The sequence below is a fragment of the Lytechinus variegatus genome, chromosome 14, assembly GCF_018143015.1.
Source record: "Lytechinus variegatus isolate NC3 chromosome 14, Lvar_3.0, whole genome shotgun sequence".
Lineage (NCBI taxonomy): Eukaryota > Metazoa > Echinodermata > Echinoidea > Temnopleuroida > Toxopneustidae > Lytechinus > Lytechinus variegatus.
This window is the reverse complement of record NC_054753.1, coordinates 1,261,157-1,274,280: the sequence shown is the minus strand read 5'-3', so window position 1 is coordinate 1,274,280 and position 13,124 is coordinate 1,261,157. Positions and strand designations below refer to the sequence as shown.

Genomic DNA, 13,124 nt, shown 5'->3' with positions numbered 1-13,124 from the left:
GAATCTTGGAACAACCGCTAATCAATAAGGCCTCTCATTGTGTCAAATTGGTTGACGGATGACTCACCTGCAGGACTGGGTGGAACTTGGGCCATGATCCTGAGCGTTGTACAGTCTAAACAGCTACAGTTCCTAGAATCACTGTTGTTATCCTGACGGTGCCCATGCAAGAGATACTTGGCTATCACTTCAGCAGAGTCAGAGGGCTGGGAAAGAAGGGAAAAAATAGACAAAGGTGAATGAATCTCTGTACTTGTATTACATGGAAAACATGTGTGACTTGCCATCCCCAAACTCGTCCACCTCCTGGACTGTTGTTATTTTGCACGATACGACTACCAAACATATAACACACTACATCCCCAAATAACACACATACACAAACCCCTTAAATTCTTGGAAAGTGAATCAGTGGGTAAGGTGAATCACTGCGGGTAAGTGAATCAGTGGAGGGTGTGTGTGTGTTGGTTATGTGTGTGCGCGGGGGTACGGTCCGATAGGGTTTGCCCAATCAAAAATCGTCCGGGACGTTGACTATCCCCAAACCAATAACAAGTCGCTAGTCGCTGTAAATGTTGGCAAGTTACATCATTTTAAATCTTAGAATGTGCCTTTTCAAGAGGAATAAAAATCTCAAAATTTATTTTTTGTGACTTAATGTTAGTGGGTTTTTTTTTTTTTTTGGGGGGGGGGGCTGGTTACAAACCATGAAGAGATCTACTTGTACATGTGTAGAAAGCACCCCAACTGACCATAACACTACGTTTTCATTGATATCATGGAAAATTCAGTCATGCCCTCTGGCAATATGAGAAGAAAACAAAACAGTCGACTCTTCTCCCACATAACACAAAACTCCTAAAAAGCAAGTAGTCATAAGATTTATTTTATGCGATTATAAGCAATTGATCACAATTATGACTGGTTTTTACTGAAGATTGTATTCATCATTATCAATACTACAAATCAATTTATGATCACTTTGCTAAAATTTATAGCATCTGGCCTAGGCTGGCCCTTTGTTATTAATAGGAATTTTAGCAGTGACAATCTTAAACTTCTAGTGACTACATTATCATTCACCAAGGTCAATTTATTCACATGACGTTTTGCAAATGATGACAAAGATGGTTTTACCAGCATTCAGTGCTTACCATGACTTTATTAACATATAAACTTATAAAGGAAACATTAAATTGCACATTTAATCAAAATAATGCACAGAGCATACATTCCAAAACCAATCTAAAACAAAGTGAGCACATTTTGTCATATGGTTCAATGACATTTGATGTAGAGCCATAAAATATAATACAAATTTTATGAGAAGAAATACAATAAAGCTCTATTATTTCTCTCTGTGCTCATTTCAGCAGTATCTTATATTTGATTTGAAAAAAAAATTTTTAGGGAAATAATAACAGATTTCTTTAAAATGCCAATGCGATTATGATGGAAAAATCATTGTTCCCAACATAAAATGGAAAATGTTGAATGTCTACAAATTAAAAAATATTCTTCCTCAATCTCTTTTCTTTCTTGCAGACCTCAGAAAGAAGATCCGGCAATGACACACAAATATTGATGTTGCCAATTTGAAGAATATACATGCATGTATGAATTAAAAAAAATATCCTAAATACCCACATTGTAATAAAGTTTCTGTTCTTCATCAGCTAAACTGTACATATTCAATGCCCAGAGGGAATATACAGTTTAAATGAAAGTGAAACTAATTTCTAGTAAATGCAAAGAGTCAATATTTTCTCAACAAACTTACTGTTAGCTCTTGGGATCCATTGAGCTGTATCTGGTATCCATGTACTGTCGGCAAAATGAAACAACATTTAATGGATTATTTGTCTTCATTTCCTCATCGAATTACATATTTTAAAAAAAAAATCCCTTTTCTACTTTTACATTGACATTAATTCTATTTCTAACGACAGTTCTTTGGATTATTTGTATTCATTTCCTCATTGAATTGCACATTTTTCAATTCTATTTCAAATTCTATTTTGTAGTTTTCAGTTGACTTTATTTCTATCTAAAGAACTAGAAAACTTAATTAAAGAAATGTCTGAGCGTTGATTGACATTTCTTACTACAAGCAAATTCATTAAAATAGTTTGAGTCACTAATAAGTCTTCTCTACACTATCAACACCAATAAAATCTCCACAATTTGTATAATTTTACACAAGATGGGATCACTAGTCATTTGTAGAGTAGCTCATAAAGTACAAATTATGAAACACCCACCTGGTAGGCGTTTCAGAAAGCTGTTCAATCGTTCAGAGTAACTGGTACACCTTTCTTTAATATGGTAAATGATATACAAAAAAATGTTCATTGGCGAGGGTTTTGTGTAAGAAAGGATCACTAGTCGTTCTCAAAGTCACTCTTAGTTCACAAACAGCTTTATGAAACACCCATCAGACTACGAATTTTAAACTTTTAGGTCAAAGCCACTTTTCTACAGGGCAGATCTTCATTACAGTGTAAATGGAGAAAAATAAGGAAAGGCACAAAGAATTATTAGAAATTAGCAGTGAGGCCAAACTATAGCCTGCTCCATCCGCACGAAGCTAATTCATGGCATTGATCAATGGCAAAGTCCTTTCAAAGACATGTACTTACACATTGGAGTGATCTGCTTGATGAGGTCTTCTGTTGACCAGTTGGAACCATCATGCTGTGGCAAGTCAATCAAAGAGCCATTGGTCAAGGATTCCAAGGTCAGCTTACGATCCTCGGTGACCGGGACATTCAGGTAATGAACAAGGATGATGTCAGGGTTCTGCAGGAGACAACAAAAGTAAAAGATGGTGCGAGGAACTGACGAACGAGGTACAATAAAGTCCACCACATTGCAAAAAATACCTTTAAATTGCTACCGGCATAAATTTTCAAAGTAAAAAAAATCCACATTTTTTTTCTTTCTTCACAAGAGCCTAAAACCATAGAAAATCCCTGTAAAATGAGCCTTTAGGTGAACAATAAACTTGCATCCTGCGTAAAATCATTCGCTTAAGCGCTGCAAATTTCCCTGAAACCTTTATAGAAAACACATACTATGCAATGTTCTCATAATTTTGAAAAGCATAAGTACATGTATCTTAAGAATTTCTTTTGGAGAAATAACAATAATACTTTCACAGTCAAAATACCTGGTATTTTTAGGTGGGTTCAAAAGCACCATTTAATGTAAGTTGCAAATATATCCTGTGTGCTGAGCTTTAAGAAGGAAAAAGTACATGGTAAATCGGCTGTGCAGTAGCGACTTCAATACCAGTATTTCATATTGACAGTCGTCATCATGGGATCTATTATCATGAGGTCAAATTGTTAAGATGATTTCTAGCTGAGGTTGGTTTGCAGCAAATGCAGAACAGACATTACAAAGTGCATCAATGGTGATGTGTATGAGCAAAGGTAATATCCCTTTCCCACCTACATGTAGCTAAAGACTTTGGCCTGCCCAAATCTATCGGATACAAGTTTTCTAAATGATATTTTTAGTCCAGCAAAAGTTTTGTAACAATTTTTTCCGACCAAACCATCCGCTACAGAGGTATGGCTGGTCAAAATATTTTATTGGCAATCTACATCTAAATTTTTACCAGCCAAAATATTGCTTTGGCTTGCCAAAATGGAAAGGGGTAAAGTAGAGAGGAAGGTGTATGTGGATGGAAATGACTATCCTACTGAAAAAAATATGGAGGAGACCGGGGTTACATGTAGTTGGAACATGGGGTAAGTTGAAACATTGTAATTTTCTTTAACGCCTGTAAAATAAATTCATGCAATACTGCCCTCAATTTATTGCTATCAATAATGCAACAGTGCTGAATTATTATTGCAATAAATTGAGGGCAGTATTGCATAAATCTATTTTACAGGCATTAAAGAAAATTACAATGTTTCAATTTACCCCATGTTCCAACTAACCCCGGTCTCCCCTACTGGAGATGAGAAGCAAACAGATCATTTACACATATTCTACACTCTAGAATATATACAATGCCATTCAATTTCAGGTGACCAAAACATTTGCAAATATTACAAGGCAACCAAAATCTTCTTTTCTTTTTTTTCCAACACAAGTATCTTGAGATTACAGCTAAAATATATTTTACGGCAACACAACTTTACAAGGAAGCTTCATAAGGTACATGTACATTTACCCGTACATAGCAAAAACTGTGGTGTTAACTGGTGAACATAGACAACCACACCAGTAATTTTACACTGGTGTTTAATTGGTGGTGTTAGTTTTACACCTATAGGTGTTATTACAACACCTTTTGTTGTTACATTTACACTCTTTAGTGTTAGTGTTTAATCTCTAGGGTGTAATTTTAACACCTCAGGGTGTGGTCCTCTATTAACACCAATTGGTGTCAGTTTTAACACTGCATTTTTTACAGTGTATAACAGTGACAAATAGCAATTACCCAGTAGGTCACTAAACTACATGTAAATATGTATTGGGGTGGGGAGGGGGGGGGGTCGCACTTGTCTTTGCCCCAAGCGATTTTGTGCATTTTACGGGGTAGCGCTTTACTTATACTCAACACTCCATTCAATAACTGTGATAATTGGACAATATGGAAATGACAAATATACATTGTAGGCCCTTGACAGATAATGCCAGCAGTCATAAAATCCATTAGTCACTAGCCGAGCGATAACATCCATTTTGACCGAACCCATAATGAACAAACAATCTAGGTCCATTAACCCATATCACATATTTCGTTTTTTTTTCACAGCCAACGGCAGTCTTGATGGGACATGCCCATGTACATGAAGGGTTGCTATTTGAAAAGATATTGGTCAATTGAATACCGGTAAATGATCTCAAATCCATCTACATAATACTGTACGTATGACTAGTACGTGGTACTCAAAGGGTTAGGGATCCCCGCCAGAAAATGAACATATTTAAAGGTTAAGTCTACCCCAGGTAAATGCTGACTTGAATAAATAAAGAAAAATCGAACTAGCATAGTGCTGAAAATTTTATCAAAATCAGATGTAAAATAAGAAAGTTATGACATTTTAAAGTTTTGCTTATTTTTCACAAAACAATGATATGCACAACTATGTGAGACAGTCGATGATGTGCATCACTCACTATTTCTTTTGTTTTTTATTGTTCGTATTATACAATATTTCATTTATTATAGATTTGACAATAAGGACCAACTTGACTGAACCATACATAGTATTAAACAATGCTAATTCCACGTGTTCAGGGAGGAATTAATCATTATCACTTGACAATGAGGAGAAAATGAGAATATTTCATATAATAAAATACAAAAGAAAATAGTGAGTGGATGATGTCATAGTCTCCTCATTTGCATACCAGCCAGGATGTGTACATAACTGTTTTGTAAAATTAAGTGAAACCTTAAAATGTAATAACTTTCTTATTTTACATCCAATTTTGATGAAATTTTCCGTGTTATGCTTGTTGGATTTTTCTCTTTTTATTCAATCAACTTTTTGTTGGGGTGGACTTGTCCTTTAAAGTGTTCAAGATCTGTCATGTTTTTTCTTTATAGAATATTTATGATTTGTGAAGTCAGGTGATAAAGTATCACATTCAATCAAGTTAGTTTCTCTGGGCTCATTGAACATTGTAGTGTTGTTATCTACAATCAACACTCGGCATGAAGGAGTGTATTTTTTGATGGGGTTCACTATACTTTTTAGCACAATTGTACATGTACGCACTGCACATTTAAACACAAATGTTTGTTTCAAAAAATGACCTGGGGCACATTGCAGAAAGAGTTGCAATCCATCGCAACTCTAAAATTCATGCGCAACTTGAATTTCAACCAATCAACAGTGCGCATTTGGGACTAGCGGTTGATTTTTTTACTTGGGTTTAAAAGCAACTCTTTCTGCAACGGACCCCAGAGCTCCAAATGCTAATTCCTTCATTTCACTAAATCGCCTCACTCAAGTCTAGGTTACAATTATAATGCAGATAATGTATTGTGTCAGTTATTAATAATGTAGATACAAACATGTAGTTGTAGTTGAACAAAACTTTAATCATTTGTATTGTGCAACAAGGAACAATGAAATACCAGAAGAATTTTCATGAAAACGTGATTTTCTCAATGGGCAACTTCCTGTTCACCTTCTCATCTAAATATGGTTCCAAAAAATATATTGGAGTCTGTTAAAACAATTATGTGACTAATATGACTACATGTACATGGAGATGACTACAACTTGTTTCCTTTTTATTGTTAAATTTTGAAGTTTATTTCCTGTATTAGTGACATAACAGCCGTCATTCATACACAGAAATATTTTGATCTGATTTGTTTGTTCAATATTTTCTTCCCTATTCAATATACAAAAGAGAAAAAGAAGCACTAGCAAACCTTTCAGCTTATCAACCAATCTACAATATTCAAGTTTGGTTTTATAGATTATTAAAAAAATCATGGTGAAAATTCCTAAGACTACAAACGGTTCAAGATAATTTGAATATATGCTATATATCAATCAATAGGCGGTGCTGCACCATCCCGAGTTTGCTCAATCTCGAGATTTAAGCACGATTGGCAATCTTCGCGATTAATCTCGAGATTCAAGAAACCCCGTCTCCACCATCACAAGAAGAGCGATTCCTGCTCGACTGAGGCATCGATGCATTATGGTCTGACGCCGTGATAAATAATCCCGAGTGCGCCTGCACCTACTAATTAGCGCGATAATTTGTAACATAGCGCGCTATTTTGCAAATAATCCTAAGTTGAGTTGAGATTGCAATCTCAAGATTAAAACCTACGTACTAGGGCGATAATTGCGTCTCCATTGCAAATAACCTTGAGATTGTTCAGATCAGGATAATTTGCTGGATCAGAAATAGCGCGCTAATTTGAAAACTCGGGATGGTGCAGACGGCCCTAATGAGATGGACTAATTTCATCAAGGGGAAGGATCTCGGGAGAAGAGTTAGAATTGTTGGAATCGCTCAATTGTAAGTGGAAGCACAAAGAGCATGCCTCATCTCATCCCAACCCAACTCAGAGAGCGAACTGTGTGTGGTCTCTCATTGACTGTGTTTTATAAATACATAATCTTATAATATATTTTTTCAGATATCTACTAATACTATAGAGAGAATAAATTGACCTATAATTGTGTTTCTATCTTCGTAGAGAAACTTCAATTTTTTGAGAGGAAAATTAATTGTATTGCTACTTGGTAACATACTGTAATAATTGCGGTATAAATGTATTGAGTACTAAATTAGCATGTTATCATACAAGTGGGTCTATATTGCTAGACTACAGCAGCATTATGGGTCAGGAAATGTGCCCAGGATGATTAGTTGAAGACTCAAGATGGCGTTATATAAATTTGTTTCTGCTTTAAATAAAGTTTTATTGCTATTCAGTTCAAAGTCATCACACCCAATGCCAATATAGTTCGACATCATTTGGTCTATCATCAGTTTGTTCAATACTTTGTATTGACCATAACTAACCAGTCATCATTTCATCCAATAACCAAAATAAATGTACAATAGGCCACAAACCATTCCATCTAATAAAAATCCACAAGGTCCATAATGCCAGCTGTATGGTCTATTACCATTTTGTCTAATAGCCATTTAGTCCAATGATGATTGTTCTTAATTGCCACTTGGTCTAGTTCTCATTTTGCCTAATATTTGTATAAACCTATCATTTTATCCAAAAACCAATAAGTTGAAATCATGGGCGGAAATCCCAGGGGGCGACGTGTACCCCCTACCCAAAATAGTAAGGGGGGACACAATATGAAATGTCCATTTTGTCTTTTAGGATGGAGAAAAAAAAATCATCATTCACAATCAAAATAATACATGCATTTAGGCCTAAATGACCTTACATATTGGGTGAAAACCTTTTTTTTTTGCTTGTCAATTATTTTTGGGTTAAAATTACCTTACATTTGGCTTTTTTTTCTTTTTTGCTGGTCAAATTTTCCAGCCCATGGCCTGGTCCCTGGTCCCCCCTACCTTTAGGGACAGATTTCCGCCCCTGACTGCCATTTGTCTAATGATCATTTGGTCTAGTGTGCGATTCGGTGTGAAGTGATAGTGATGCATGACGAGATAAAATTAATTTTCATTCAGAAAAAAGGAAAAAAAATAGATCTCAATCCAATTCAAGCTTCTTCCTGTCTCTGTGTGGATCCTACATACATGAGCATATTGCTAATGATGGTTGGAGAATTACAGTATGTACATGTAGATCGATGTGCGCATCATGCAGCAAAGTAGTAATGGATTCTTTCCATTAAAAAAAACATACTTATATCAGCAGTTTGGAATAAAATATCAATGTCAGCTCGGAGAGGAATGTCAAAGTGTGCAACATGAACAGTAGAGCTGCTGCTCATTGCAAAGTATTAAAGGGGGAGTTCACCCTGACAAAAAGTTTATTGTAAAAATAACTGAAAAAATAATAAAAAATATTGCTGAAGATTTGGGAAAAATTCATCAATTAAAAAGTTAAAAAATTAAAATCAAGGATTTTCAATTATTTGATTTGTGATGTCGTATGCGAGCAGCATTCCTACATAGCGATTGGTAAAAAATCAATGCAATGTCATTTTATCAGAAGATTGAAAATGGTTTTCACTGTACCTTTTGTAAAGACAAATCATTTCACACCCGATCGTGAATAGAAAACAAAATTAAGTAATCAGGAACCATACAAAATTTGAAATTCATGCATTTTACATTACATAACACATGGGGAAGCTGCTCGTTTATGACGTCACAAATCCAAAACTTTGAACTCTAATAACTTTCTTACTCTCTTAAGGATTTTCCTCAAACCTTCACCAATATTTTTTACTATTTTTACAACAAAGTTTTCTTCAGGGTGAACTTCCCCTTAAGTTTTTTAGGCAAGGGCTCAACAATAAGTAATGAAGTAACAAAATATTGTTTGAGAGTATCCATGTATTTCATTTGAGAAATACCCCTAAAAAGCCAGAGCTTTTGTATGAATTGTTAACTCTTTGTCATTGGTTGGCTGTCCTCAACCAAGGACAAAGGTCATGTGGTCCAGTAGTTAGAGCATTGGACTCATAATCGCAAGGTTGTGAGTTCGAATCCCAGTTGAGCCCACGTTTAGCCCAAGCTTACCCCAAGGCAGAGAGCTGGCCCCCCGTCCCCCTCTTTGTAACCGAAATTGCATGGACCCATAGAGTCACTTAAGTTTTGATAACCCAAACACACATCAAGCTGTTTGCCTAAACAAGAGGGGTAACACGACAAAAGGGACAAGTCACAACTTAAACAAGGGATGATCTGGTCGTGGGAGAAGAAGAGGAGACATCGGATAACACCCAATAAAATAATTTACTATACAAGGGAAGCGATGTACTCTATCCATTCATACATGCATCACAAAACTAAAAATCCACTCCACAGTTGTGAAAACATACAGATTTAAAAGCGTGTATTTTTTTTTTAAATACCTGCACTGTAAAATTGGACCTACATTGTAAATGTCTGTAGTATCATTATTTCATATTTTATATCATTCTATCAAAATCACGAAAAAGAAGAAAACTGATAGCCCCCTCCCCCAGGCAGATGAAATGTATCCTTCATTAACTGTCATTTTCATACAGGTTGAAATTCCATACAGAATTTCAAAATGGCGATTTCATTCTACCTTGAAATACCAAAGTTGAGATCCAAACAGCTCATGCAGCACGCAATACAGTTTTTTTTTCGGCTAGCAAAGTTGCTACATTTATATGCATAGTGCTTAATATCCCTGGCATATGGAATTCAACAAAATCCTCTCCAATGCCGTCTATTTGTAATCATCATAATCATCAGCCGAGTGCAGATAAGGACATTAGCTTCAAACACTGGACATAATCAATGCCCTTTTACATCTCCCGATAAGGAAGAAACGGTAATAAGGGGTTATTTTCTTAAAAGCATAAATGTATGCGCAGAACTCAAGGTAACTTGCCTGTTATTAGGCAGATATGCTTTAAGTGGTTAATACACCCACTGCTCTTATGAATGCCATTCAGCTAATGCACTTAACGCGACTAATCAAGACAAAACGCCTTTTCATACATCTTTCATCCTTACTCAAACATGCAGGAATGAAAGATTTTTGAGACCCTGAATAATTACTTCGATGAGTATCATTATGCATTTATTTACATATCTGTTGATATACGACTGAAAATTCAGCGCTGAGACAGTTAATCCTCAGTGCTAAGGGGTAGAATATTGCTCTTAAAACATTAACCCCAGGAGGGCTAGCTACAGAGCTGAAATGCAATGCTGAACTGTAGAGGAATATTATTGCTTTGAACAGTATCATCATGCTTTGAACAGATTCTATTGGGGAACAACTGTTAATCCTCGGTGCCAAGAGGTTTACCATTGCCCAAGCATTAAACCCTGGACAGTAGGCTAAAGAATTGAAAATGTCCATGCTGAACTTGGTTTAAATATTACTTTAAAAAATATCAAAATTACATGACCACACACTTTCAATCTAAACTTCAGCACTAAAACTGTTATTCCTTCACTGTAAAAACTGTGGTGTTAAAACTGACATCGATTGGTGTTAATAGAGGACCACACCCTGAGGTGGTAAAATTACACCCTAAAGATTGAACATAACACCAAAGAGTGTAAATGTAACAACCAAATGTGTTGTAATAACACCTATAGGTGTAAATCTAACACCACCAATTTAACACCGGTGTAAAATAACTGGTGTGGTCCTCTATGTACACTAGTTAAAACCACAGTTTTTGCTGTGTTGGTGCTATGGTATCACCAAGCATTAACACCTGGAGGGGTAGCTATTAGAATTGGAGTGACACTAAACTACTGAGGTCTTATTATTGCTCGAGTATCACAATGCTTTTTAATGTATAACAGACTCTTTCTGTGAATAATTCAGCACTTAAACTATTAATCCCCAGTGCTAAGAGGTTTACTATCGTCAAAGCATTAACCCCATGGCGGGCTTCAGTGCTGAAATGCCTGGATGCTGGACTGTTGGGGTTTTGTGCAAAGGTCATGTTTAATGGGCTCGACTTGACAGCGATGATTTATTAGTCTGAGCGGCTAGCCTTTGTTTTCTTCTGAGCAACAGTGTGGTTCCCCTGTCTGAGTAGAAGCGTCTGTTGATTGGCTAATGCCTTTCTCATCAAAGATTCTTCACATTTGCTTGACATATTTGATTAGCATATAAAGGAATATGAGAAAAGTTTCACCTTCATGTAAGTTCTGTACAGTAATGTGTAAAAAAAAATAGCAGCTTTACAAAATGTGGAGCAAGTCACAATGCGATATCAGGAACATCATTCTGTTTTCTGATCAGGAATCCAACGGAAATCATAAAATGACAGATATGGCGTGATTTTCTTTAGCAAGAAATTTATCCACATTGTGCTCACTTGACCCAGGTGAGGTGATTGGGTACCCAGCAGGATTAACTCCTTGAATGCATGAGCGCTGAAAGGCAGCTCAAGCTAAAGCCGGGGTAATAATAATAACAATGCGCCTTGGAATATAATATTTCTAGATAGATGGCGCTATATAAATGCCTATTATATTATTATTATTTTGCAGGTGTAAAAGCAAAACACAATATCTAGGAGAAACAATACCAACATGTTTGATAGTACAGCGTAGATGATTGTCAACTTTTGCAGGGCCATGGAAGGTTCTCAAATGGTCAGAGGGATTTAAGGTGTGCAAAAGCAGTTCACTAGAACTCTTATGTATATTAAAGGCAAGAGACTTTTACAATTAAGATAGGAATGGTATTATTGTTGCTGACTTGTAGCTCAGAGAGATGTGAATACTTACAAACTATTGAAAAGAAATAATTTGGAAGATTATGAGGCATGGACAAGTTCTTGAAGGTTTTGGGGGATGTCAAAGTTCTGATTATGCGACTATACAATGGAAAGAACTACTGCTGTAGTCGCATTTCCCCTACTTCGAAAACACCCGTTTTATTCATTTTTAAAAATTCAAACCACCTATTTATGTAGCTGTTAAAATGCTGATGTTAAAATGTTAAAACGACTGTTTTTATTTCGCTGTACGCCCGCCATAGGAGAAATTTGAATGCGTCATTTTAATAGTCTCAGAGTGTTTGCGCAATGATGAATTTGTATAATGCACCTAAATGTAGAATGGGTATGGACTTTAAAAACATTGGAATCCCCAAAATAAAAAATTGCAATGTCTGGGCCCCATAACCAAAGGTTAGCAACTGATCGTACGCTTGATTTATACGATTGATTGTACATTGTAGTCAATGTAATCAATCATGATGATATACTTCTACAATGACTGCTATGCTTTGTGTATACTGGGCCCTCGATCTTCATTAGATATGAAGTCATCCATTCAAAAGAAATGTGGCCTGTACTGATCAGACTTTATGGCCCGAATTCACAAAGGTGGTTTTGAAAACCCTAAGTTGAGTCCATGGTTTACGCAAATTTCCTGTATGACTTACGCTTAATTTACCGCGTATAAGGTGCGTGTACAAAACATGTCCAATGCTGATGCGCGCTTTGACTTGTCACAGTGCTCCAAATTGACGCCTGTTACCATGCTTAGATACGCTATTTTATTCAGTCCACTGTTTTATTCATGAGTCAGTCTTCAAACAGTGGACTCATGAATAAAATAGCGTATCTAACCATGATAACGGGCATCAATTGGCGAACTATGACAAAAGCGCGCATAAGCATTGGACATGTTTTATACACGCACCCGATACACGCTAAATTAAGCGTAATTTACACAGGAAATCTGCATAAACCATGGACTCAACCGTGGGTTTTCAAAACCACCTTTGTGAATTCGGGCCAATCAGATTGATGGTTTCTGTAGCTTGTAACTGTTATTGTAATATTGCATACTATAACAAGTTTTATGAAACCAACCCAAGGACAAATTAAAATTCAAGCAAGAAAAGTGAGAAATCTTGTGTGAAAATTGTCTTCCGATCATTTAATCTTTGTAATTAATTTTTGGTTTGAGATCTAATACCATGAGACGGTTTTGATATACATAATGCACTTCAGATC

The 13,124-nt window shown here is 36.0% G+C and overlaps 1 protein-coding gene across 1 annotated transcript in view; it reads right to left on the bottom strand.

Moving 5' to 3' along the window:
* LOC121427838 overlaps positions 1-13,124 on the bottom strand; it is a 61,929-nt gene that overhangs the window by 3,578 nt on the left and 45,227 nt on the right. Inside the window, exons 6-8 of the mRNA XM_041624406.1 lie at positions 2,640-2,799; positions 1,781-1,824; positions 68-206 (exon numbers count right to left, since the gene is read on the bottom strand). Coding sequence (XP_041480340.1) covers positions 68-206; positions 1,781-1,824; positions 2,640-2,799 — 343 coding nt within the window. The remainder of the gene's footprint in view (positions 1-67; positions 207-1,780; positions 1,825-2,639; positions 2,800-13,124) is intronic.